Below are 27691 nucleotides of genomic sequence, written 5' to 3'. Positions count from 1 at the left end.
GGCCATTGATCCTCCAGTCCCCCCCCACCCCCCCCAGGCAGGGAACGGGACCGGGATGCCACACTTCTGCCTCCCGCAGCCAGGAGCCCAGAGTAAAAAACCCTCGTAGGTCTCTAGCAGGCCTAGGATCATTTGTGTCCGTGGGAACCCGTGGTGGGAGAGGCCCCACCCTGGTGGAGTAAGCTGTGTCCCCAGCCCTCAGGCCCTGGGGTTGGCAGGTCTGGGAGCCAGTCAGGCCTGCAGAGCCCTGGCCTGGTTCTCATCCAGGATGAAGGGGGACCGGAACTCGCGGCCTTGCAGGTACATCTCCAGACCCTGGAGACAATAAAGTCATGATGGCCACATTTTCACATCTAGTGCATAGAGGGGGCACAAACTGTTCTTGAGCCACAGTAAGGCAGGGCCGGAGAGGCTTCCAGAACAAGGCTTGGATGCCACCTTTAGACCCAGGTCCTAGGAGTCTCTAGGCATGCTCAGGGAGGTCCAGTCAGAGGGTCGGGGCCAGTATCGCTCCCTCAGCAAGGCTTCCATAAAGTCTTCCTTGCCGGAACCCCAAACGCTGACATCTTCCTGCCTCTCCGAGACCTATGAGGATCTTGATTCCTCATCCCCACTCATGGCCCAGAAGATCCTCTCTAACTTAAGAAACTATTTGCCCCATTGGTAAACTGAGTCAGAGCTGTGACCTTCCACCCCAGCACCCACTTCTCCCCAGTCTTCCCCCCCCAATCATGCATGCCCTACCCCAGAAAGCTCTAGACGGGGCCGTCGGCTCTCACCTCTCCAGCGTAGGACACCAAGGGTGAGATCTCACAGATGGCTGGAGGCTCTGTGCCGTCCGGCAGGCTGTGGGAGCCCACGTGTCAGCACCTGCTCCGGGGTGTGTGCCCTGGGGCTGTCCTTGCCTGACCCAGCTCCCCAAGGTCTCTTCTCAGCAATCCCCGCTTCCTCTGCACACCCGGAGCCCTCCGCAAACTGCCCCTGCCCAAGTGGCAGGCTCTTCTTTGGGCGGGAAAACCCCCCTCGTCCCTGCAGGCACCCCTCACAGCACCCGGGCAGCCAGGTTAGGCTGGGGCTGCGGATAACTGAGAAGATGGAAACCTCACATCCTTTCCTTCGCTGGCCCTGAAGAGTGACCTGCCTTGCTGTTTTCCAAATGTCATGCCGAGGTCTTGGTTTCAGAGCTCATAAGTGAGTCAGGAAGGGTGGCAGCCACCCACCTCCCCCAGTCCCCAAGCAGACTTCTAGGGGTTGGCCCCGAGGCCCCAGTCACCGCAAGGTTGGCCAGGGCATGTGGCCACTCGGAGCACAAGGCCACACCACAGCCCAGCAGAGTCGGCAAGCCTGGGGCTGGGGGATGGACCCGGATAGAGCACGCTGAGGCCACACTCACCTGGGCAGTTCAGGGAGCCGGGCCCCACACGCATCCAGGAAGTGGGCCCCTGCCTGCAGGGCCCAGCGGTAATGCTGCATGAGCAGGGCACGCCGGGTCACGGCGGGGTTGTCTCTGGCATCCGAGGCAGCATTCTTCAGAGGAGAGAACTCCTCCTCCCGAGACACTTCAAAGGCCACGAAACTCCTGTGTGGATGAGAACTAGTGACCAGATGTCCTGGCCAGAGGCCCTGGTCCTGGGCAGGTGAAGGCTGCACTGCAGTGACGATGAGAAGGGGCAGTCGCCTCTATGGAGGGGCCACAGGCAACACCTGCATCTTTGCTCCTGAGATCCCTGCGGCTGCTTGACGTCCTTCCATTCCCACCAGCCAAACCCCCAGACCCTGGGACCCCAGAGTAAGAGCCAACCCCCCCCCCGGGGAGGCCCCCAGCCCCCTGGCCTGGAAACAACCTCCTAACCCCGGGCCAGGAACAGACAGAGGGCTCAGGAGGAGCAGGGGTGTCTCCCCGAGTACACAGCCCCAGATGCTGCCATGCTCACAATGCGGGGGCTGCTTCCCCTGGTGTTGTCCCTGAGCCTGCCTACAGCCCCTGCTCCCCACTGCAAAGGGGGTGGCCCACTGTGTGCCCCACATGCCTCCATTCCCGGCCCAGCTGGGCCTCAGAACCCACCACCAAAACAGAGAGGAAAGAAAGAAAAAATAAATGACTTCTGCCACTAACTTAGCAAACGGGAACACATCAAACACAAACTTCTCCATCTTTATCCCGTTTGGTTTTATCGGCTTTACCGGATTTCCCTCCTCATCCACGTATGGGACCTTCTTCACAGCCACATGTGGCTTCAGCAAGGGCTCAAACTCGCTGGAGAACAACAGGATGACAAGACGAGGAAAGACACAGTTCAGACAGGACACCCCGGGGAGCCACTCTGGCCACCACCCGCGGCCACCTGCTGAGCACACCTGCTGACCATCTGGAGGAAGCCTCGGGTGAAGAAGTGGTTGCAGATGTTGCCCAGGCTGTAGAGCAGGTGCCCATCAGGCCCACGAAGCTGAGCAGTCTCGGGGCTGACCTCGCTGTACTCCACCACCTGGGGGACCCCGTCCACCTGGCACACCACACCCACTGGCTCCTCTGGGTAGGCCTTTTCCACCACCTGCGGCCAAGGCCTGGGCTGGGAAGGCTGACGGGGCGGGGCCCGGCAGACCGAGGGCGGGGCTGGGAGGAGGGGCGGGGCCAGGCGGACAGGGGGCGGGGGGGAGGAAGGGCTTGGCGGACAGGGTACGGGCCAAGCGGACCGAGGCGAGGAGGGGCGGGGCGAGGCAGACCGGGGCGGGGCCAGGTGGACCGGGGTGGGACTGGGAGGAGGGACATGACCGGGTGGACCGGGGACGGGCGGGGGAGGGGGCTGGGCAAGCCGGGGGGGCGGGGTGGGGGGGTGGGGGGGGGCTCACCTTGGCCCCACAGTCTGCGCCGCGAAGCACGCAGAAGCCAATGAAGACCGGGTCAGCCAGCCGCACGAGGATGTTGTCCACACAGTACACATGCACAAACTCCACTCCTCGACGCTCCATGTCCTCCAGAATCTGGTGGTCTGACAGTGCGCAGTAGAGCCCCCCATTGCCATCTGCAGAGGGAGAAGGACCGCTCTTTCGAGGACTCCAGCTGGGCTTCAGCCATCTAGTCCAGGGCGTGCTGGAGGCAGGGGAGGCCCCTTGGGGCTGGACCTTGTACCTGAGGCAGCACTTCATCACAATCCAAGTAGCCCTATGGTTGTCTCATGTGACAGATGGGAATCAAGGTCCAGAGAGGGGGGGCCCCTTGACGGGGACCACAAAACCTGGGGACAGTCTAGGGGTGGGGATGTGTGACTCCCCTTCCTTGTGCAGCTGGGGCAAGGGTGGCTCAGCTGCTCTGCCCCCTCACCAGAACCCGGCCTGAAATGCTGGGGAAAAGGTAGCTCCTCCTGGGGCGCATATGATGGAGCAGCAGTGATGATAGCAGGCAGAGGGCGTTGCGGAGGAGGATCCCTGCTCCCAGCAGGGCCTCTGGCTCCCATTTTCCCCTCTGTCCACAGTTGGAAGCAGGAACTCATGGTCCTCCCAGAAGCTCTAGGAATGTGGGAGTTTCCTGACCATACTGCCATGAGTCCTGGGAGGCCATTCCTCTGCCCGGATGCTCCTGTGTGTCCCTGCCAGTCCCCAGTGCTGTTTCTCAAAGGACACTGGCCCTGTTCCTATGCAGCAGCCTTCCTCACTTACAGCCTGCTTGACTCTCCCCCTGGTGCCCCAACCTTCACACTCCTGATGGTTCCTATGCTGTCAGGTCAGCTGGTCTCGTGACCCACCCAGAGCTGGTAGCCCTGACATCTGGAGTCCGTGTGGGTCTGTGTCAGTCTTGCATCCCCATCCAGGCTTTCTGCTCCCCGGGTCCCCATCCTGTCCTTGCTCTCTTCCATGGTGACAGTGGCCTCTGCACCGCACATCTCCTGGCGACTTCCAGCCTGGACCTCAGGGTTCTTGTGACATTTCGAATCCAGCATCTAGAACAAAACTCCCAAGTCTAGTTGGGAGGACCTTCCATGTCTAGTAATCTGCTAGCCACTCCTCAGATGCCCCAGGCCTCCACGCCCACAGCCCAGCCCCCACTCCGCTCACATCTGCTGGCTGGATCCTGAAGCTCCTCAGGTGGGGTCCCTGGTCCCCCAGGTGCCAACCTGACTGGCTGGTTGCTGCTGGATTCTGCCCAGCAAAGGCCTTGTGAAAGGAGGGTAACCGGTTCCTAAGATGCAGTCTCAGGGGAGGAAACCGAATGTCTGCATCATTCCCCTCAGGGTGGGTGGCACCACGTCTGCAGGTTCAGAAGCTTTAGAAAAGTCCAAGTGTCAGGCTGTAAGTGTGCAGCCCCAGGCTTCCCAACTGGGCCTCCACCCCTTGCTCAGCAGGCCTGCCTTGGCTGCATGTAACTGTCCTTGGGGGCCAGCGGTCCTGAGCATTAGGCGTTTCCCACCACCCCTGAGGGAGTGAGAACTGTGTAAGTGAACGAGGGCCCCACCTGGCCTGCTCCTGACCCCATGTGTTCATTATCTTGCTGTCAAACATGAGAGGGCTTAGAACTCAGTTGGTCCATCCCTGTGCAACTTCAAAAGCTGCACAGATGCCTGGGGCACAGGGCCATCAGCTCCACTGTACCTGTGCCAGCAGGGTGGTCCCCACCCAGGCTCCAAGCCCCATCTTACTTCCCACTTTCTCAGGCCAGTCCAGGGGTCTGCCATCCCAGCTGGAGTTCTCTGGAAGCAGATGCTGAAATAGAGTTTGGGATACAGGAAAGCAGTTGGGGTACCACACTGGACAGGATGGGAGCGGGCAATCAGCTGCAATGGCAGTCTGCCACGCCTTGGTCGGGCTTTTTGTACCTTCACCTGAGTCACTGGGAATTGGGGAGGGTGTGCCGATGTGTGACAGCTCCTGAAGGTGAGGCTGACCCCGAAAGAGCCAATGGCTGGGGCTGTCTGCTGGCCACACTGTACTCAATGGGTAGCAAGCCTTTCCTGGCAGCACACGTCCATGTCCACCACACCCCTTCACCCCAGCACCTAGGGATTTCCCGGCCTCAGGCAGCTCCCACCTGCTGCCCCAAAGCCCCTGCAGCCTTCACAATCAGGGGGGACAAGCAGACAAGCTGCACGGCAGCCACAGAGGAGCCTGGCCCACTCTTTCTGGACCAGGAGGGTTCAACCAAGGCTGACTCAGAGGTGAAGGAAACCAGTGTCTGGAAGAGACCTACAGAAACAAGGAGAGCAGTGCCCCTGAAACAGGATCCAGGATCACTGGGGTTAAAATGCCCTGAGAAATTCAAGGAAGTATCACATATATTGAATGGGAATAAATTGCTATAAAAGAAAAGGAACAAGAGAGGCTCGTGGTAATTAAAAATATTGCTGCTGATAAAATTCCACAAAATAGTGGAATAATGGAATATGGAGTGAAAAACAAAAAGGGTGATGGTGGCAAAAACATACCATGAAAGAAAAGACATGGAGGCCTACCCTAGCGCTTCTCAGATCTTTTCATGCAGACAAGCCACCTGCAGATCTTAAAATGCATATTCTGACCCTGGGATTCTGGGGTGAAGCCTGAGTTTCTCCAGTTCCCACATCTTCCAAGGGAGCTGCTGCTGCCGCTACTGGTCCAACAGGCTGTCCTTGGAATCCTTGAGGGTCAATCAGGTGAGAAGGAGAATAGGGAAGTAGAAGGGAGCCTAACAGAAGACATTTGGCAGCGGAAAACCTTCTGGTTTCAGGCCGTGGAGGACAGATGAACAAAACCCACTTCTGAATACATCTTGTGACATTTCAGAGTTCCAAGGATCGGTGAAGGTCTCAAAATAATTCAGAAAGGAAAAGCAGGTCAGCCACAGCCACCATAACCCTGATACCAGAAAGCAAAGGCACACCTTCCAAATCCTGACAGGCAATGGAACTCTGCTTCCAGTAACAGTTTTGTTTTGTTTTTTTAAAGATTTTATTTAGTCATAAGAGACAGAGAGAGAGAGAGACAGAGGCAGAGACACAGGCAGAGGGAGAAGCAGGCTCCATGCAGGGAGCCCGACATGGGACTTGATCCCGGGACTCCAGGATCACGCCCTGGGCCAAAGGCAGATGCTCAACCGCTGAGCCACCCAGGCATCCCAACACTGTTTTGAAGGAAAGCCAATTTCATCTGATATTAGCATAAACACACCAGTTCATTCATGCTTGTTGTTCCCATAGCATTTTCCAATGTAACAATAAGACAAATAAGCACCTAAAAACAGACTCCCCAAAATACATGAAGCAAAAACTTCCAGAACTAGGAGCACCTAGATGTCTCAGTAGGCTAAGCATCTGACTCCTGGTTTTGGTCAGGTCGTGATCTCAGGGCTGTGAGATGGACACCCAGGCCAGGCCCTGAGCTGTGTGCGGACTCTGCTTGAGATCCTCCCTTTCCCTCTGGCCCTCCCCCAACCTCACTCATGCTCAGTGCTCTCTCTTTTTTTTATTTTTTTATTTTTTTATTTACTTAGGATAGTCACAGAGAGAGAGAGAGAGGCAGAGACACAGGCAGAGGGAGAAGCAGGCTCCATGCACCGGGAGCCCGATGTGGGATTCGATCCCGGGTCTCCAGGATCGCGCCCTGGGCCAAAGGCAGGCACCAAACCGCTGCGCCACCCAGGGATCCCTCAGTGCTCTCTCTTTCTCAAATAAATAGATACATAAATAAAATCTTTTTTTTAAACTTACAGAAATGAAGAAATAGACAATTGACAAATAATATTTAATATCTAACTCTCAATATGGGTAGAACAAGTAAGCAGAGTGTCAGCAAGGGTTAAGAAGACTTGAACGATGCTAACAGCCAATCTGACCTCACTGGCATCTATACAACACTCTACCCAGCCACAGCAAGTGATACATTTTTCTCACGTGTATATGGAACGTTCTCCAGTGTAGAACATATGCTAGTCCATGAAACAGGTCTATATAAATTTAAAATATATGAAGTCATGCAATATATTTTAATCATAATGGAATAAAACTAGAAATAAAAAAGAAGAAAAGGAACGCCTGGGTGGTTGGGTCAGTTGAGTATCCGGCTCTTATTTTCCACTGGGGTAGTGATGTCACGGGTCCTGGGATCAAGCCCTGTTGGGGGTCTGGGATCAAGCCCTGTTGGAGGTCTGAGCTCGGCAGGGAGTTACATAAGATCCCCTCCCCTCACCCCTCCCCACCACACTCTCCCCCTCCCCCTCAAATAAATGAATAAATATTTTTTAAAAAGTACCAAATTAAAAAGAAGAAAGATTTTGGAAATCCATATTTTTTTTTATTTATGATAGTCACACACACACACACACACACACACACAGAGGCAGAGACACAGGCAGAGGGAGAAGCAGGCTCCATGCACCGGGAGCCCAACATGGGCCGCTGGGCCACCCGGGGATCCCGGAAATCCATAAATTAAAATTAAATTAAATTAACCCGGGATCCCTGGGTGGCGCAGAGGTTTGGCGCCTGCCTTTGGCCCAGGGCGCGATCCTGGAGACCCAGGATCGAATCCCACGTCGGGCTCCCGGTGCATGGAGCCTGCTTCTCCCTCTGCCTGTGTCTCTGCCTCTCTCTCTCTCTCTCTCTCTCTCTCTCTCTCTCTCTGTGACTATCATAAATAAATAAAAAAATAAAAAATAAAAAAAATAAATTAAATTAACCCATAAATTAAAACAACATACTTTTAGGGGAACCAGGGATCAAGAAAGAAATCACAGAGAAATTAGAAAATACTTTCAATCGAATGAAAACAAACCAACAAAAATGTTGAAATGTATAAAGTGCAGCTAAAAGCAGAGCTTACAGGGAAATGTTTAAGTATAAATATATCAGAGGAGATGAGAGCTCCCAAAATTTATGACGCAATTGCCTACCTTAAGAAACTGGGGGAAAGGGGATCCCTGGGTGGCGCAGCGGTTTGGCGCCTGCCTTTGGCCCAGGGCGCGATCCTGGAGACCCGGGATCGAATCCCACGTCGGGCTCCCGGTGCATGGAGCCTGCTTCTCCCTCTGCCTGTGTCTCTGCCTCTCTCTCTCTCTCTCTCTCTCTCTCTCTCTCTCTGACTATCATAAATAAATAAAATTTAAAAAAAATAAAATCTTTTAAAAAGATTAAAAAATAAAAAATAAAAAAGATTTAAAGATTTTCTTTTTTAAAATCTTTAAAAAAAGAAAGGAAAAAAGGAATAGAAAAGGAGACATCAGTACCAACCTTACAGAAATCCAAAGGATCATAAGGGAATATTTTCAACAACTTTATGTCAATAAATCAAACAGTTTAGGTGAAATGGACAAATTCCTAAAAAAGGTACAAATTCCCAAAACTGATGCAAGAAGAAACAGAAAATATGAATATGCATGTAAGGAAATTAGAATAGTGACTTGAAAACCTTCCTCCATTCTTCCCCCTAAAAAACCCCAGGCTTTTTTTTTTTTTTTTAACCCCAGGCTTTTACTGGTGAATTTCACCAAAATTTCCAAGAAGAATTAACACCAACTCTTCATGAACTCGTCTAGAAAATAGAAAAGAAGGAAACACTCTCCAACTCATTCTACGAGGCCAGCATTAACCTGACACCAAAACCAGACAGCAGCGTCACAAGAAACTACAGACAAATGTCCCCTACTAAAGCAAAAATTCTCTATCAAACAATAGCAAACAATTCAGCAACATATAAAAAGGATTATATATCCTGACCCAGTAGGATCTATTCCAGGAATGTAACGTTGTTTTAACATCCAAAAATTAATGTTATTGGGGATCCCTGGGTGGCTCAGCGGTTTAGCGCCTGCCTTCAGCCCAGGGCGTGATCCTGGAGTCCCGGAATCGGGTTCCACATCAGGCTCCCTGCATGGAGCTTGCTTCTCCGTCTGCCTGTGTCTCTGCCTCTCTGCTTCTCTTTCTCTCTCTCTTTCTCTCTCTCTCTCTGTCTCTCATGAATAAACAAATAAAATATTTTAAAATTTTAATGTTATAAACCATATTAATATAATAAAGTACAAAAACTACACAACATTCTCAGTAGAAGGATGCCTGCGTGGCTCAGGGATTGAGTGTCTGCCTTGGGCTCAGGTCGTGTTCCCAGGTCCTAGGGTTGAGTCCAGCATCGGATTCCACATCAGGTTCCCCTCAGGGAGCCTGCTTCTCCCTCTGCCTGTGTCTCTGCCTCTCTCTCTGTGTGTGTCTCTCATAAATAAATACATAAAATCTTTAAAATAAATAAATAGGGATCCCTGGGTGGCGCGGCGGTTTGGCGCCTGCCTTTGGCCCAGGGCGCGATCCTGGAGACCCGGGATCGAATCCCACGTCGGGCTCCCGGTGCATGGAGTCTGCTTCTCCTTCTGCCTGTGTCTCTGCCTCTCTCTCTCTCTGTGTGTGACTATCATAAATAAATAAAAATCAAAAAAAAAAATTAATAAATAAATAAAATATTTAAAAAAAAAAACATTCTCAATAGATGCAGAGAAAGCATTTTACAAAACCCAACACCCATTCGTAATAAATATCCTCAAATTAGGGATAGAAGAGCACTTCCTCAACCTGGTAAGGGCACTTGCCAAATCCTACAGCTAACACTGTACGACATAATGGTGAAAGACCAAATAATACTTCTCTTGTAAAACCGGGAACAAGGCAAGGAGGTTCCATCAGGTTCACTCAGGGAAAAAAAAAAAGGAAGAAAGGAAGAAAAGAAGAGAAGAGAAAAGAAAAGAAAAACGGCATTTGGACTGGAAAGGAAGAAGGAAAATGATCTGCTGATAAACAGCATGACCCTACAGAAAATGCTAAGGACAACAACAAAACTGGCTGAACAAATAAAAGAGTTTGGAAAGACCCATACTCAAAAGTCAATTTATTTCTACAAATTAGCAATGAATTAGGCCAGAAATAAAAGTAAGAAAACATTGCATCAGAGAGAATAAAAGACTTAGGAATAAATTTAACAAGAGAACGGCAAGATCTGTGCATTACAATCTACAAAGCATTGCTGAGAGTTAGTCTAAACACATGCACCAAAGGACTCAGCATTGGGAAGCTAGCAGTTTTCCACAAATTGATCTCTAAATTCAGTGTGATCTCTATCAGATCTTACAAGAAATGGACACATTCATCTTAAAATTTTTATATGAATACAAAGGACCCAGAAGGGCCAAAACAACTTTGAGAAGATTGAGGTTGGAAGCCTCACTCTAGTTGATTACAAAATATAGTACAAGGCTTGCAAAGCTCACAGTGTGATCCTGGCACAATAATGAACACATGGATCAATGGACCAGAACTGAGGTTCTAGAAGTAATCTTTTCACTTAAGCAAATTGGTTTTCTTTTTTCTTTTCTTTTCTTTTCTTTTCTTTTCTTTTCTTTTCTTTTCTTTTCTTTTCTTTTCTTTTCTTTCTTCCTTTCTTCCTTTATTCCTTTCTGATTCATTTATTGGGCAGCCCGGGTGGCTCAGCGGTTTAGTGCTGCCTTCAGCCGAGGGTGTGATCCTGGAGGCCTGGGGTTGAGTCCCACGTCGGGCTCCCTGCATGGAGCCTGCTTCTCCCTCTGCCTCTGCCTCTGCCTCTCCCTCTCCCTCTCTCTCTGTGTGTGTCTCTCATGAATAAATCAATTAAATATTTTAAAAAAGATCTATTTATTTGAAAGAGAGAGCACATGAGTGAGGAGGCAGGGGACAGAGGGAGAGAATCTTGAGCAGACTCCCCACTAAGCATGGAGCTCATTGTGGAGCTCGATCCCACAACTCTGAGATTATGACCTGAGCTGAAACCATGAGCCAGATGTTCAACTGACTGAACCACCCCAGTGCCCCAGGCCAACTGATTTTCTACAAAGGCAGATAGGCAATTCAATAGGAAAGTATCTTTTCAATAAATGGTGCTGGGCCAATTGGATATTCACATAAAAATGGATACCTTTAGATTTTGCCTCATACCATACAAAAAAGATTGTAAAACTCAAGATATATCAGAGACCTAAACGTAAGAGCTAAAATTTTTTTTTTTTAATTTATTTATTTATGATAGTCACAGAGAGAGAGAGAGGCAGAGACACAGGCAGAGACAGAAGCAGGCTCCATGCACCGGGAGCCCGATGTGGGATTCGATCCCGGGTCTCCAGGATCGCGCCCTGGGCCAAAGGCAGGCGCTAAACCGCTGCGCCACCCAGGGATCCCAGAGCTAAAATTTTTATAATTGGACTTCATCAAAACTTTTCTTTAAGACCTTATTTATTCAGAACGCCTGGGTGACTCAGCAGTCGAGCATCTGCCTTTGACTCAGATCGTGATTCCAGAGTCCTGGGATGGAGTCCAACATCGGGCTCCCTACAGGGAGCCTGCTTCTTCTGCCTGTCTCTCTGCCTCTCTCTGTGTGTGTCTCTCATGAATAAATAAATAAAATCTTTTTTTTAAGACCTTATTTATGAGAGAGAGAGAGAGAGAGAGAGAGAGAGAACGAGGAGGCATGCTCATGAGTTAGGGAGAGGGACAGAAGGAGAAGCAGACTCCCTGCTGAGCAGGGCGCCTGATGCAGGCTCCATCCCAGGACCTGAGCCAAAGGCAGATGCTTAATGACTGAGCCACCCAAGTGCCCTTGGAATTCATTGAAACTTTTAAAACTCCTGCACTTTGGAGACAATGCTAAGAAAATGAAAACACAAGAAGCTTGGAGAAAATATTTGTAAAACATGTACCTAATGCAAAACTTTTATCCAGAATGTATGAAGAGCCCCTCCAGCCCAATATTAAGAAGATAATCAACCCAACTCAGATGGGCAACAGACCCAAACCGATGCTTCCCTAAAGAAAACATACGTAAGGGCAGCAAGCATGTGAGAAGACTCAGCATCATGAGTCAGCAGGGAGATGCCAATCAGAACTGCAGTGAGACACCTTCACATTTATTAGAACTCTTGCCCTGTGACAAAAGAACACACACTGTCCTTTAGTCTGTATAGAACATTCACCAAGAAAAACTGTATTATGGGGATCCCTGGGTGGCGCAGCGGTTTGGCGCCTGCCTTTGGCCCAGGGCCCGATCCTGGAGACCCGGGATCAAATCCCACATCAGGCTCCTGGTGCATGGAGCCTGCTTCTCCCTCTGCCTGTGTCTCTGCCTCTCTCTCTCTCTCTGTGTGTGTGACTATCATAAATAAATAAAAATTTAAAAAAAAAAGAAAAACTATATTATGGACAAGAGAACCAGTCTCAATGTATTTCAAAATCATCCAATGTGTGTTCTCTGACCATACTGAAACTATAGTAAACATTGATAGCAGAAATATATCTGGAAAAGATCCAAATATCTGAAAATTAAATAATGGACTCCTACATAACCAATAAATCAAGGAAGAAATCATGAGGGAAATTAGAATGGAAAAATATGTCTAGCTGAATGAAAATAAAAACATAGGCTTATCAAAATTTGCAGGATCTTAGTGGAACCTTGATAAAAATGTTAAAATCTTGTTTCCTACTTCAAACACCCTATGGACCTGTATCTTTCACCATTCTCTCAGTTGCTGGGGAGGGGGAGAAACTTAAATTTAATATTTATGGCTCCTCCCCCTCTTCATTCCATGTCTGTCACCTGATGGCTCCCACCTGGCATGTGGCTGATCCCATTTACTTACTAGTTGGTCACTGGTTTGCCATGTAGCAGCCAGGTGGTCTTTTCTAAAAAGTAAATTGGACTGTGTTACTCTCCCTATCTAATCTCTCCAATGGCTTCTCATCTCACTTCAAATAAGGCCGAAGGCTTGCTCACAGCCTACTCAGTCCCACAGGACGTGGCCGATGACCTCTCTGGCTTCCTCTCTAATTGTCCTCCCCCCACTCACTCTGCTCCATGCCACATTTCCACCCCAGGGCTTTTGCATTTGCCATCGCCTCTTCCAGGAATACTCTTTCCTCAGATATGTGCCTGGCCTGCTTTCTCCTAGCATTCAGATATTTCTCAGACATCTTTTAGGGGAAGAATACCCTAAAATAGCAACATGTATTGACTAGTCAGTCATCTGTTGCTGAGTAATGAATTACCCCCCAAAACTCAGCATTTAAAACTACAATAGAGTTGCAAGCAAGCGAGCAGAAGGCAGTTCAGCAGCGAGAGTGGAGCAATGCCTAAATCAAAGGACTTTGTTTCTTCAAGCTCTTCTGGCAGTGATTCTGATGGTGCGGTTGACAAAAAGGTTAAAAAGGAAAAAGCAAGTTACTCCAGAAAAACCTGTGAAGAAGCAAAAGACTGGCGAAACTTCAAGAGCCCTGTCATCCTCTAAGCAGAGCAGCAGCAACAGAGATGTAACATGTTTCAGACTGGGAAAATGAGGTACGTCAGTGTTCAGGACTTTAAAGGGAAAGTCTTAATTGATATTAGAGAATATTAGATGGATCCAGAAGGCGAAATTAAACCTGGAAGGAAAGGTATTTCTTTAAATCCTGAGCAATGGACCTAGCTGAAGGGACAGATTTCTGACATAGATGATGCAGTAAGAAAACTGTAAAATCAGAGCCACATAAAACCTGTACTGTTCTAGTTGTTTAAATCTGTCTTTTTACATTGGCTTTTGTTTTCTAAACATTGTTTTCCAAGCTATTGTATATTTGGATTGCGGAACAATTTGTAAGATGAATACTTTTTTTCATGTGCATTATTAAAAGTGTTCTGAGTGAAAAAATAAAAATAAAAATAAAACTACAATAAACATTCATTGTCCTCTCACAGTTTCAGTGGTCGGGAATCCTTTTTTTTTTAAGATTTATTTATTTATTTATTATGATAGACAGAGAGAGAAAGAGAGAGAGAGGCAGAGACACAGGAGGAGGGAGAAGCAGGCTCCATGCTGGGAGCCTGACGTGGGACTCGATCCTGGAACTCCAGGATCGCGCCCTGGGCCAAATGCAGGCGCCAAACCACTGAGCCACCCAGGGATCCCCATGTGGTTGGGAATCCTTGAGCAGCTTGACAGAGTGGTTCAGGCTCAAGGTATCTCATGATGTGACAATCAAGATGGTAGCCAGGACTGCGGTCATCTGCAGGCTCGGCTGGGGCTGGAGGGCCTCTGGAGTTTCCAAGTGGGTGCTGTTTGGTAGGAGGCTCCTGGCATGGGGTTAATCTCCACGCTGGCATCTCCCACCACAAGTGAATGCTCTCAGAACATGGCAGTCAGATGGCTCCCCAAAGCAGAGCAGATGGCCTGGGATAGACCGACAGTGCCAAAGGGAAGCTGTCCTTTCAGAACCTCATCCCGGATTTCACACACTGTCACTTCTGCCACCTTCCACTCAGCAGAAAAGTGGCCAAGTCCAGTCCATATTCAAGGGGAAAGGCAGCAGGCCCCCCTTTGAAGGGATGCATGTCAAAGAAATCACGTTAAAACTGCAACACATCGCCATCACTCCCTACCTCCCACTCTAATCTCTCAGCGGTACTTGTTCATTTGCTGTAGCTTTGAGTCAGGGATCTGAGTTTCCCCCTGCGGTACCCCTAGCACTCAGAGCAGCACCTAGAGCATGGCAGGGCTCAGCAAATGTCTGCTGAGGGAAGTAAATGCTCAGTCTTGTCCATGGTAGGATCCACTGGGGGACTTTGTGATGCCGGGAAGATGGCTTTTGGGAAAAGTGGGACTTGGCCAGTCAGAGAGGATGGGAACAGGGATAGGAGGATCTCGTGGTGGAGGCAGGCAGTAGAACCATGTGGACAAGATCAGGATGAGAGAGCAAGCCAGAACTGTTGGTGTCTGCAGCAGGACCCTGGGCATCCTTGGGCCTCCCCGGATCAAAGGACAGAGAGCCTGACTCCAACCAGTCCACATCTGCCAGCCCGTTTCCTCCATCCAAATTTGGAGGCAGGCCTTCACAGCAGGTAAGCACCGGGGGCTACCCCACCATCTGCTCACTGGACTGGCCATGGGCAAGGTTTCTGCAAAGCTTCTGCACATTCCTCCCTCCTCATCAGTTTCCTCCTCCCATACTGGTCTCCTCTTGGCTGAATGTGTCCATAAGGGGCTCTCAAGCCCAGGGATTTACCTCCAGAGAGGATGTAGAAATGGGTTCTTGTCCTAGTTTCTGATCCAGCCAAAATCCCAGGGAAGAACCTGGAGTCGTCTGCTAGGGTTTTGTAATGACCCCTCGGCCAGTCTCCCAATCCACTGAGCCAAAGAGGGCTGCACCTGTGACTCACAGCCCCTCCTGAAGCATGGGGGAGAGGGAGGAGCTGTGGCCCCCACAGGAGCACCTCCTCAAGGGAGGCCTGGGGCAGCCTGGGCCTCCCTCTCCACCCAGGCCCCTGAGTCCTCTCCACATAATTTGACTGAAGAGGATTCAGAGGGGTCCAAGTCCAGGCAGGTTCACCTGTAGTAGCAGGTCAAGCAAGGCCCAGGCCTTCTGTGGCTGCATCACCCCCCACCCCTTTGATGAAAGAAGCTCACAGAATAAAATGGACAACAGAGACCAGGAGGGGCTCACCCACGGGAGGGGGCTGAGGTCTGGTGGTCAGTCACAGCCTCCGCTCCATCCCTGAAAATTTGGAATCTGTGCCAGAGGCTCAAGACAAAAGCATGGGGGGATCCCTGGGTGGCGCAGCGGTTTGGCGCCTGCCTTTGGCCCAGGGGGCGGTCCTGGAGACCCGGGATCGAATCCCACATCGGGCTCCCGGTGCATGGAGCCTGCTTCTCCCTCTGCCTGTGTCTCTGCCTCTCTCTCTCTCTGTGACTATCATAAATAAATAAAAATTAAAAAAATTAAAAAAAAAGACAAAAGCATGGGAGACATGGTGGTATGCTGGCAAATTCATTCAAAGGGGAAAAATAAGTGCTGATTTGCAGAGTTTGATGATTTCCCTGTTGTAACTGCTTCCACTGTACCCAACTTCAAATTCCCAGCTGTGCAAAACCTAGCTCACAGATTTCTGAATATTTAGAAACTGCCTCTCATGCACCCAACTGGCGGATGGGGGTAGATGGGGGGAGCCAGGCTTTCTGGCTGCAGCCCCCTGCTGAATTATTTCCTCCCTGAAGGGTCCTTGAGCTGTCTGGGCCATACCAGAGCTGGCTACCCTGCTGGCTGCTCTCATGCACCACAAGCCTCCAAGCTCTGACCACCACAGGACACAGGACACAGGCCACACAAGTTTGGAGACCTGCCAAAGACCCTGTGGAGGTGGGGCTGACTCTGGCCTCCCAAGAGCCCCCAATATATCCTTCTGTGAGGACCCAGGGATGTAACTAGGCCTAGTGTTCCCTCCACTGTGGGCCTCAGTCCCGGAACAGAGGGAGATGTGGACCTGCAGCTGGCTGCGGATAAGGCAACCCCCCAGCGATGATTCCTTCTCATTAAGAGAGAAGGGGTGAAGAAAGGGAACGTGCCAAGAGCTGGGACCCTACCTCTCAGAGCCAGGGACATCTTTTGGTGTCTGTGTTTTGCTCTAGGGAGTGGGGGTGGGGCATGGGGTCTGCGTAGTGTTGAGAAGTGCAGGGAGACCCTGAGGGGAGGGGCATGTCTTCTCCCCTCTCCGTTGCTCAGAATGTCACTTAGGTGTGGGGATAGGCCTGCTTTATCCCTACTGGGGGCTTTTGCAGTTGGGTTTGCAGAATCCTCAGTTGCTATTGGAAACAATGATGTCACTGGCAGGGGGTGGAGCTTCAGCCATCCTTTGAGTTAGGGAAGTGAAGCACTCTCCAGGGGTGTAGGGACAAAGAATTAGGATCCTGAAGGTGAGAGGGGCAAGGAGGCTCTGGAAAGGGGCAGGAGGAGTGGGGGCTGCAAGTAAATTAGGAAAGGGGAGGGTGAAGAGTGGAAGCAGAAGATATGGGGTGTTGGTCTTGACACACACCTCACCAGAGCAAGTGCCTTCTGATGTATAACCTTGGTTCCATCTGCTACAAAGAGAACTCCCTTTGGCCTTGGCTTCTCCATAATTGATTTGGGTCCAGACCCTGGGACGCTCCTGGAAGATCCAGCTCAACATGGAGGCAGCCACTGTCACCCTTTTTATTCTTCTCAGCCCTCTTGGGGGGGATCCAAGTCACATGGCCCGGCAGATGGGGTCTCTCCCCCATTTTTGAGCCTTTCGGAGAAGGGAACCCCCCTGTTCCTCCCCCAGAGGCATGGCTTAGAGCCTTTCCACACCCCTAGGTCTCCAGCCAGCAGAGTCAGGTCCCGAAATATCGTTCACAAGGGGTGAGGACTCGTGCCCGTGCACACGCGCGCACACACACACTGCTAGGACACATTCGGTCATATTAAAGACACACAAGGCTGCCGCAGTGATACGACCTCTCAAACCCCTCTCAACCCACCTCCCTGCGGGTCACTATGCCAGCAACCCCTCCAAACACACCCGCGCGCACACGCACACTCGCGCACGGGCTCCCCCCATCGCGGACTCTGATACATGGTCGCACCAACGCAGGCGCACACTCCGGCGCGGGAGGCGCCCCTCCGTGTTGGGAAGCGGGGGCGGCGGGAGGGGCAGGAGACGCCAGCCCCACTCGCGGCTCCGCAGCTGCCGCGGTCGCCGCAGCGTCGCAGCGTCGGGACCAGGACCAGGGAAGGCGGCGCAGAAGCCGCGTCCGCCGCGTCCGGTAGGTACGCGGCGCCTGGAGCAGCGCCGGGACCCGCTTCAGCACCGCGGACAGCGCCAGCCGAGAGAGGGGTCCACGCGCGCCCGCCCGCCCGCCGCCTGGGGCTCGGTGCCCTCCTCCCTCCCGCGCAGCGTCCCGCACTACGGCTCCAGGGGAAGACGTGGCGTCCCCAGCCCGCGGGAGCGGGGACGCGCAGGACGGCCGGGACACCCCGCTGGGGATGCACCGAGGGCCTGGCATTCGAGCTGCCCAGAGCTAGGGCTCTGCCTGGAGCCCATGAGCACCATGCGCCTGCTGACACTCGCCCTGCTTTTCTCCTGCTCTTTTGCCCGCGCCGCCTGCGACCCCAAGATTGTCAACATCGGAGCTGTGCTGAGCACGCGGAAGCACGAGCAGATGTTCCGTGAGGCCGTGAACCAAGCCAACAAGCGGCACGGCTCCTGGAAGATCCAACTCAATGCCACGTCCGTCACCCACAAGCCCAACGCCATCCAGATGGCCCTGTCGGTGTGCGAGGACCTCATCTCCAGCCAGGTGCCCACCACACCCCACCAGGGCTCCCACTGTGCAGCAGCTCTTGCCCCTCCCCCTGCTACCTCCCCACCATCCTCCCTCCTCCACCCTCCATCCCTCCTAGTGTCCCAGTTTCATCTCATCCTTTCCTACCCCTCCTAAGAGAGGACACCTAAGTGAGCTAGCTCATTCTGGAAAATTCTGGTCTCACTAGCAGCCAAACCCCAGTTCTTGCCACATCTTGCTCCCCACCCCCCCACCCCCACTGGTCACCTGCCACCCTGGTCAGTCCTCACAAGGCTCCAGGGCTTCAGGTCCTGACCAATGTGCGCAGATGTGGGGCAAGCATGCGTGGTTTGTTTCATGTTGTGGTTTGTTTCATATCATGGTGAGAGGTGGGTAGCCAAGGCGTACAGGCAGAGGTACTGTCCCAGCTGCACGCGTGCACTCTGTGCAGGCCTTTAAACAGGATGGGACCTGGGGCCATCTTTGTCTCTGCTTCCCCCCTCCCCTTCCCCCATCCATTGGTTCCTCTGAGATGGGAATGCCCCAGGTGTTGAAGCAGGGTGTTCTGTGGGGTAGGAATGGGGACTGTGCCGTGGGAGGTGTCAGGGCACAGCGTGGGAGTCACTGAAAGCCAGCGCTGCGGGGGAACACATGACTCCGGGGATTTTGCCTGTCAGAGCTGTCCGCCCCGGGCCGTGCTGCCTGCGGAATTCCAATGAACCCACGGGATCACTGCAATGCAGCCTTTTATGTAAGAATCAGGGCCAACACTGGGCCAAATGATGCTCATCCTCGCTCACCTGACAGACACTCCACGCCTGAGGACATGCACACTCACAGGGGCATGCATTCACATCTGTGTTTATGCACAGAGAGGCCTGGACTTATACCAGGACACACTCATGCATCACCATTACACAATCAGTTGCACATGCTCACTCACACACACCTGCCTGACATACATGCCTACCCATGGACACACATGCTCATGTGCCACACACTGCTTGGCATACCCAGGTGCACATGCAAACACAGGTGCTGTCACATACAGACTCAATCACACACACACATGCACATGTACATGTACATGTGGACATGTCAGGGCATACATTCATACCCATGCACATTCCAGCACCCACTTGTGAACACCTGCATGGTCAGACACTCATGCATACACAGACTGGGCACTTTTGGATGCAGACTGGAGGGGACGGCGAGTGCAAACAGCTCCAACAGCAGAGGCTGGACCTCTGGGACTCTCGGCCTCACAAGCCACCTCCATGCTCCCAGCCCTGAGCACTATAGACAGGACAACATGGGTCATGTGTCCTATCTGGGATGAGGCAGAGAGACATAAAAAAGTGGAGTTAGAGAATCCAGGTAGGGTGCTTTCTGGGGACCCCTGCTCCAACTCACAGTTATGCTGTCCATGAGCATTGTTCCTTCAGAGAAGAGCCAATGCCAGGAGCAAAGATGACATCAGCAGCTGCCACTCACCGAGCACATCCTATGGGCAAATGTGGTGCTAGCATGGCAGCCGTCATCCCTACAGTGTGGGGCTGGAGCATGCCACCCCTGTTCCATTTCCAGGAAATGGTTGTTCAGAGAATGGAAAGCAGAGTTGGGACAGACGCAGGTCCTTCTAACGTGAGGGTGGCTGGGAATTGCCAAGCCGTTTGCTCCCTGCCACCACCATTCCCCTGCCTTGGAGGACTGAGCTACTGGCTTCAGACCTGCCCACAGGGGCCGTGGTAGGGCAGGAAGGCTAGGCTGCCCCCTCCCAGCACTTCCCTTCCCGTCCTTGAGGATGTGATTGGAGCTTCTAGTCAGGACTGGGTCTTGTTCAAACTGGGCTGAGCGCAGCCAGCCCCTGGAAGACACGTGCAAAAGGACAGGGCTCCAGGGCTCCTGGCCTGGCTCCTCCCGTAAAGCTCAACCTGTGGGTTACATACAGACCTCTCCGAGTGCCTTGCAGTCCCTGGAGCACTGGCCTCCACACCCTGGAGGGATGGTGGGTGGCATGGGTGTGCTCGTCAGCATGACGCAGGACCCACCACTCCACTAGCCCATGCTAGGGGTGGTGTGTACCTCCTGGGACATCACAAGAACAGTCCTTGGTCCTCCCTTTTTTTTATTTTTCATTTATTTATGATAGTCACACAGAGAGAGAGAGAGGCAGAGAGACAGGCAGAGGGAGAAGCAGGCTCCATACACCAGGAGCCTGATGTGGGATTCGATCCTGGGTCTCCAGGATCACGCCCGGGGCCAAAGGCAGGCGCCAAACCGCTGCGCCACCCAGGGGTCCCTTGGTCCTCCCTTTTGGGGTCTCAGTACACACTCAGGATAGTCCCTCCAGGACCAGGGGGTGAAGGGAGTACCAGGGCAGGGAAAGTGCGGGGAGGCGTCTGTCATCCCCCATGTGTCCTGTCTGCCTCCTGGAGTCTTGCTCTGCCTCTGACTCACTCCTATATATTTTTTAATACTCTGAGGGTGGTTTTAGGGTCTCGTCCCCTTGACTGGGGGTGTGTAACCCTTGGGCTGCATCCCCACCCCTGGCCTGCTGGGTTCAGCCTCCGCTGCTTCTGGGCAGCCAGCTCCACTGCAGTGCCCACCCCACCTTCACTCCCCACTTGAGCTGACCCTGTCCCCTGTGTCCACAGGTCTACGCCATCCTAGTTAGCCACCCACCTACCCCCAACGACCACTTCACTCCCACCCCCGTCTCCTACACAGCTGGCTTCTACCGCATCCCCGTCCTGGGGCTCACCACCCGTATGTCCATCTACTCAGACAAGGTAAGCCTGACCACTCAATGGGGGCCCAGCTGGCTCTGTTCCTGTGTTCAGACCCAGTGGCTGAGTCCTGCAGCCCAGGGCCACTGGCAGCTGCCCTGGGGAAAGGGAGGAGGGCAGGGGCACAGAGATGCTCAGACCACAGGCTCTGGGCTCAAGGAGCAGCAGGGTAAGACGTGAGCTCACGCATCCATGCATGTTTGCACACTCATACACACACACAAACTCACTGATATGCATGCCCGTGCACACCAATACACAGTCTCCTGGCATGCAAACTCAGACTCACAGACTCACAAGTACCAACTCAAACATTTACACTAAATTCGTGTGCACACGCTCAAACACATTCCCAGGAAAACTCATGTGCTCTTTTATTTTTTTAGGATGTTATTTATTTATTCATGAGAGACACAGAGAAAGGCAGAGACACAGGCAGAGGGAGAAGCAGGCTCCATGCAGGCAGCCCAATGTGGGGCTCAATCCCAGGACCCCAGGGTCACACCCTGAGTTGAAGGCATATGTTCAACCACTGAGCCACCCAAGCATCCCCACTCATGCACTTTTATGCACACTCACACCAAGCACAGTGTTGCATTCACAGACACAGACATGTTCACACACACACACACACACACACACACACACACACACACTCAGTCTGGCAGATGTCCCACTAGCAGGTGACAGGCACCAAAACAAGCCCTTGGAAATAGCAAAGGTCCCCATGGGCCCAGAGAAGGGACAGGCAGGTGGATTTGGGGAGCCGGAGGGGGGCTACCAGGGGAGGAAAAACCTGGAAGGGATGCAGTAGGCAGCCATGAGGTTGTGGCTCCCAGCCCTTCCCACTGCGGGGCACAGGTGAAAGCAATGTGTGCATGCACACAGGGTAACAGAGGCGGCAGCTCGTGGCAGGAGGGGCTGGCCTGGGGTCTGCAGGCCCCGGGGCTGTAAGCAGCACCGCTCAGCAACATGTAGAGCCCCTGTGGCCCCCGGGTGGGAAGCAGGGTCCAAGCAGGGTCCAGCTGAGCCATCCAGTCCTGGAGCAGCAGCCGGAGGAGCCAAGAGATCTCCAAGTTGGCATCTCATGAGGTGGGGAACTCACTCTAGGCCACGCAGCTCTCCCAGTGTGTATGCCCACAATTCTGGGAGGACTCCTTAGCTGGGGATGCAGTGAGCCGCCTAGAGGCTGGGAGACCCCCATGGCCTGCTCCCCACCTTCCTCCAGACCTTGGGCTACCTGCAGACAAATCAGGAGGGGTCAGAGGGGGGCTTCCCAGGCCCTACCTCCTCTCCTGGCCAGGAGCCTACAGGTCCACATAAAGCTGCCTAAGGCACAGAGGTCATCCCAGCCAGGGCCAGGCTGTCTTGGGGAGGTTAGCGGTGGGTCTGTCCAGGGCGAGGGGAAAGTGAGACCAGAGCCAGTATCTCCAGGAGGCCCCATGGGAGGAAGGCACTTGGAGGCTGGAGCAGCAACCCCTTTCTGTGGCTCTGACGGCCCAGCTTGCAGCTGAAGCACCCAAACTGTTCAGATGCGCTCAGCCCTCAGCGGTGGGGGGGGGGGGGACGGGGGCAGGAGCAAGGAGGTTGGGGATGTTTTTCTGAGCCCTCCAACCTCCTTAGCTCTCTGGCACTCAGATGCAAATGGAAGGCGTGGGCGCCAGGCGTGGGTGCCAGGCGTGGGCTACCAGGGCAGTGCCGGGAGGAGGTGTCCAAACCCCAGCCCACACCCAGGTTGTGGTCCAGCTCCCCGGTCTAACGTGAGGCCAAACCTAATGGCCAAACCTTGTGACTCCACCCTAGCCCCCCTCATGGTCCCAGGCCACTGTCAACCTGTGCCCAACAGCGGACCAGGAAGGCCTGGGTCAGAGCCGATCTAAGACCCCAACCACCACCCCCTTGCAGCCCCAGTGGCAGGTGGATGAGGGACAGAGGAGCATTCTTGCCCTCAGCCTCCAAGGCGCCGCCCCTCAGGCCACAAAGAGGGAGCAGGTAAAAACATAACGTGGGCATCCTGGGGGACCGTGACGGCAGCATGGCTGTGCAGGGACACCAACCACCAAAGGGACTAGTGCTCCCCGGTGGACACGGAGAAGCTGGACTGAGGAGCCTGCTCCACGCGTGTTCTGCCATGCCCTTCCCAGGCCCTTCATGCTTACATGTGGAAAGGGAGGCAGGGCCAGCAAGCAACGACCTCTGGACTTGGGGGCTAGGTAGCCCCAAATAAAAACTTCTGACAAACACTACTTTTATATAGATTGGGGAAGGAGCCTGCATGAAGCCCGGGTGGGGATCCTTGAGACGCTGCATGTCAATGAGAACCTTCCAGAGCCCAAGCTGTCCTGCAGCAGGGAGTGGCTACGGCAGGGGGGGGGAGGTGCAGGGAGCACACCCTAGGACCTGGCGTGGTCAGAGTGCTGCTGGGCAGACCCCCAGCTTCTGTTTCTGAGATCAGAGGACGTGGCCCGCAGTGGGATGGGGTCCCCGGGTCTGGCAAGTGTGCCCCGCAGTGAGAGAGTGCGCCGTCCTCCGCCCTGGGGTCTGCCCTTGTCTCCGGGGGTGCGGGCCAGCTGGGGCCGGGCCTCTGTCCGGTGACGCCCCTCAGCCCCGCCGCCGTGTTCCCGCAGAGCATACACCTGAGCTTCCTGCGCACGGTGCCGCCCTACTCCCACCAGTCGAGCGTCTGGTTCGAGATGATGCGCGTGTACAGCTGGAACCACATCATCCTCCTGGTCAGCGACGACCACGAGGGCAGGGCCGCGCAGAAGCGCCTGGAGACGCTGCTGGAGGAGCGGGAATCCAAGGTGAGGCCCGGGCCGCAGGCGGGAGGAGCAGGAGGCGCCGCGCAGCCGAGGAGCCGAGCGGGAGCCGGCGCTGCCGCCGCTGTGTCTGTGGCCCGTGTGTGAACACCCTTTCTTTCCATCGTGCATGGTCAGCACCTCTCCGTCTGGCGAGCGCCCGCCCCGGCCTGTTCTCGGCTCATTTCACTCGCTTTGCCATTAGTCGAAATCTCCTTCGTGTCAGTCCCTGCGGGGCGAGGGCAGGACCACCTGGAGCTCCGCAAACACCCCTCCCCTCCCCTCTCCCTTCCCCTCCCCTCGCAGTCCCGCCCCCAGCCAGGCCCCGCGCCCCCTACCCAGGGCCTGCCCCCCCTACAGAGAACCCTCACCCTCCCGGCTGGGACCACACCCTCCCCAGGCCAAGCCCCGCCTCGCCTGCCGCCCCTCCCCCCTCCCACCTCGGCTGAAGGCTGCCGGTTGTCCGGTGTCCTTCCGGGAGCCCACGCCCACCCAGTCGGCCACCCCTCCCACTTCCCCGTGGTGAGCCCCGTGGCCGCCCCCTCACCCTCTCCCTGGGGCTGGGCTCTGGATTCCCCCAAGAGACCCAGGACTTGCCTGGCTCTAGATACACAGAGCCCGGCCCTGGTGCCGGTTGCAGCAGAGAGAGCACGGTGGCAATGTCTGGGGGTCCAGGGGACCCCCATCTCCTTCCTTGTCCACCCCAACTGGCAGCTGGAGGAGGCCCAGGCTCCTATCATCACCCAACCCGGGGCCCTGGGTGCTCAACACCTGAGCCACCGCCCCTGAGTCAGGGTGGAGGCCAAACTGCGCAGACAGTGGGGGAGGCCTAGGCTGGGGCGGCCTGGAGGCCAGACTGGCGGGATGGCAGAGAGCATGTTCTGTCCCGGAAGTCAGAGCCGGCTTCAACAAACCTAGTGCCACCCCCAGGCCCCTCACAGGCCCCTGAAGGGATAGAGGGCATGGCTGGGGTGGGTGAAGCCAAGCCAGAGGGCAGACTCAGAGTGTCCTGGGGGGGCCTGCTGTGGGAGATCGGCTGGGTCTGAGAGGGAGGGCTGACCACCAGCGCCGTGGGCCCCACTCCTCCCCAGACAGCAGCCCCCAGTGCCTGGCAGGCTGGTTACCCCCTGGCATGCCCACCAGTGGCTGCACACACCCGCTCACACGCTTGCCAGCCATGTCCCTGCACACCCAGCCACGGGCACCCATGTTCACAGTGACATGCAGTCATTCCTAAGACAGTTCCCTCACACATCACATGTCCCGCCACAGACAAAGATCATACCTGGACATGTGGCCCCTGGGCACACTCACCATGTGCACTCACACACACACACGCAGACGCCCCACAGCTGCACACCACCCCTGTGCACGCACACACATAGTCCTCACACTCGCTCTCCAGTGCACACGTGAGTTGATGGTTGTGCACACACCTGTCAGTGAGAACAGGCACCCAGGCCTCTAAGGGAGGCAAAGGGGAGGATGCCAGGAGGGGAGGGACAGAGGGGACAGGGCTCGAGGGAGGGGCTGCTCACCCTCCCCACACAGGACTGCCTGGGGTGGGGTGGCCCTTGCTGGGACCACAGAGCAGGTGCATGGCACGGGTGGGGGAGGCAGATGGGACCCCAAAGGGACATGTTTGGCATGGACACAGACAGGGCCACCCTTTGTCCCATGTGTGACCATTTCTAAGAGCACAGCTCCATGGCTGGGAGCCCCGGTGGCCCCCATGCCCCCTCGTCCCCAGCACTGCCCCGGCCCCCAGCCCCGCTCGGGCTTGGTGTTTGCGAGCTCCAGGTATGTGCCCGTCTGCAGACGTGCCGAGGAGGTGGTGTGGTTGCTTTAGCGCCGTCATTTTCAACCGTTTATAATCTTCTTCTGTGTCTGCATATTTTCTCTGTGCACATTATTCATCAGAGTAAAAAAAGGAACTATGAAAACCTCGACCAACTGTCCTATGACCACAAGCGCGGACCCAAGGTATATATGCATGGACGTGCACGCCACCCACCGACTAGGGAGCCCTGGCCTCCGGCGCCTCGGCCACTAGGGCCGCTGTGGCCCAGCCGGGCTGCGCCGCAGGCCTGAGCCTTGAGGAGAGTGAGGTTGTGAGGCAGGCAACCGCAGGCAGGAGAGGGCAGGACGGGCCTCGGGGGTGTCCGCGGCCCGCCCAGCGGCCTCAGCCTCAGCCTGCACCCCAGAAGCAGGCACGGCCGCAGGAGAAGCTGCTCTCCGGGAAGTGCATGCGAACCTCTGGGACCCCCAGGGTTTCCTCGTGGAACCCAGGAGGGAGCCTGCCCGCCCGGCTGGCTGCCTGCGCGGTCCGACCGCTCCTGCAGGGGCCTGCAGGGTCAGGCTTGAGAGGATCTCCCGTGGTTTTGGAAAGGTCGGCCCCATCTCTGCTCCCGGTTGCATTCCAAAACTCTTCTGTTTCCTGTCCGCTGCACGCATCCTTCTGAGTCTCAGCCCACCTCAGCTTGCATGCTCAGTGCAAAAGTGAGGGCAGGAGAGAGATGGAGCGAGCACAGGAGAGCAAGGAGGCCGAAGAGAGGACAGCGAGTGAGGCCAGGCCAGGCCAGGCAGGAACCAGCCAGGCAGGTGCACAGTGCAGGTGGCAGGTGCAGGCTGAGGCAGCCCTAGCTAAGCTGCCTCTGGGTTCCTAGCAGCTGCAGCCCAACTCTCGCCCCCGAGGCGCTGTGTCCCCTACCCTGGCCCCCTGCTGACACCTCTGCTCACACCGCAGGCTGAGAAGGTGCTGCAGTTTGACCCGGGAACCAAGAATGTGACGGCCCTGCTGATGGAGGCACGAGAGCTGGAGGCCCGGGTCATCATCCTCTCTGCCAGGTGAGGCTGGGCTCGACCCCTCCCCCTACTTCCCCAGGGTTGCACCTGGGCAGGGGCACCGTTAGTCTGAATCAGACTTGAGGCTACCAAAACGTGCTATTGCCGAGGAGAGCCCCCCGCCCCTCCCATGACGGTACACCTGGCCACTGGCCGATGCAACCCCCTTTACCTGTCTATCCCTCCCCCTTCCAGTCACCTGTTGCTGCTTGCTCTGAGGTGGGAGGTGGAGAGGTCCCTGCCCTAAGGAGGGCAAACATGGCCCGAGATATGACACAGGACTCTGGGAGCCAGGCTCAGAGGAAAAGCCCAGGGAAGTGATGTGTGGGTGTGCAGGTGAGCCCAATGAGAAGGCCACAGCAGGCAGAGAGCCGGAGTCTGAGGACATAAGAGGGATTGCAGCAGCTGCAGTGGGCAGCTCGAGAAGGGAGCCAGTTAGGGACCTGTGGACACCAGGCTGCCGCTGGCCAGGGCCTGACCCACCCTGACCTTGGCAATGAGGCCACAGTAACAGCCTCCCTACCTGAGGTCCCCCAGGAAGGGAAAGTGCAGGCCTCCTGGGCTCTAGGGAAAGGAAGAGCCCTGCCCCACGGAGTAGCCAGGAGGGCCCACGTGGACACAGCCCCTCTCTGCCCTTCCCTGGAAGTACTGTGGGCCCCAGCAGAGTGGACAGAGGCACGAGTGGTCGTCCTGCCCACAGGAGGCTTCCCCAAAGGCTGCTGTCCAGAGGGCCACACAGAGGAAGCCGTACTCTGAGTCACAGGGCAGGCATCTGTTTTTTTCAGTCAGCAAACCTCAGATACAGAGCCAGATGCCCCCTGTCTTGGGGCTGGGGAGGGCAGGGCCCAGCAAGGCTCCTTGGACTGGGAGGCAGGGAGCCCCGCTCTCCCCACAGAGGGTGGGTGCTGCAGGGAGGAACTAGAAGGAGGAGGCCCAGGGTCCAGCCTGTTTTACAGCAGGTGACCTGGCTCAGGGTCTCCGGTCACTGGCCCAGGCCAACCAGCCAGCCCTGGGCACTTTGGGGAGGCGACCAGGAGAAAGGGCTAAGGCCCGGGTGAGGTCAAGGGGCCGCCTGGTCCCTCTCAGAGCAAGCCTCCTCCAGAACACATGAACATGCATTGTACACATGTTATATAGACATGCACATGTGTATGCACCCACATGCATGTATGCAC

The 27691-nt window shown here is 54.7% G+C and overlaps 2 protein-coding genes across 11 annotated transcripts in view; one reads left to right on the top strand and one right to left on the bottom strand.

The window, feature by feature from the left end:
• Window positions 1–34: 34 nt before the first annotated feature.
• Window positions 35–17803, bottom strand: LOC129498048 (UDP-N-acetylhexosamine pyrophosphorylase-like protein 1). The gene is made up of 7 exons (XM_055307273.1): window positions 17398–17803; window positions 2851–3023; window positions 2359–2552; window positions 2117–2257; window positions 1394–1579; window positions 780–846; window positions 35–315 (listed from the first exon to the last, which is right to left on the bottom strand). The coding sequence occupies exons 1-7, from the start codon at window positions 17801–17803 to the stop codon at window positions 232–234; spliced, it is 1251 nt and encodes a 416-aa protein (XP_055163248.1). The 3' UTR covers window positions 35–231.
• GRIN1 (glutamate ionotropic receptor NMDA type subunit 1) overlaps window positions 17529–27691 on the top strand; it is a 23729-nt gene continuing 13566 nt past the window's right edge. For 6 of the 10 annotated variants that reach the window (XM_055318910.1, XM_055318893.1, XM_055318882.1 and 3 more), the window contains exons 1-4: window positions 17732–18097; window positions 20743–20877; window positions 23502–23678; window positions 26419–26519. In XM_055318910.1, the coding sequence (XP_055174885.1) occupies window positions 17840–18097; window positions 20743–20877; window positions 23502–23678; window positions 26419–26519 (671 nt within the window). In that variant the 5' untranslated portion in view covers window positions 17732–17839. Of the gene's footprint in view, window positions 18098–20742; window positions 20878–23501; window positions 23679–25592; window positions 25656–26418; window positions 26520–27691 lie in introns of all 10 variants that reach the window. The other 4 variants (XM_055318942.1, XM_055318932.1, XM_055318923.1 and 1 more) reach the window with 2 other exon arrangements.

Source organism: Nyctereutes procyonoides, unplaced genomic scaffold (assembly GCF_905146905.1).
Source record: "Nyctereutes procyonoides isolate TBG_1078 unplaced genomic scaffold, NYPRO_anot_genome, whole genome shotgun sequence".
In the NCBI taxonomy this organism is placed as follows: Eukaryota; Metazoa; Chordata; class Mammalia; order Carnivora; family Canidae; genus Nyctereutes; species Nyctereutes procyonoides.
Note: the sequence above shows the minus strand (reverse complement) of the source record. Positions and strands in the feature narration are given on the sequence as shown.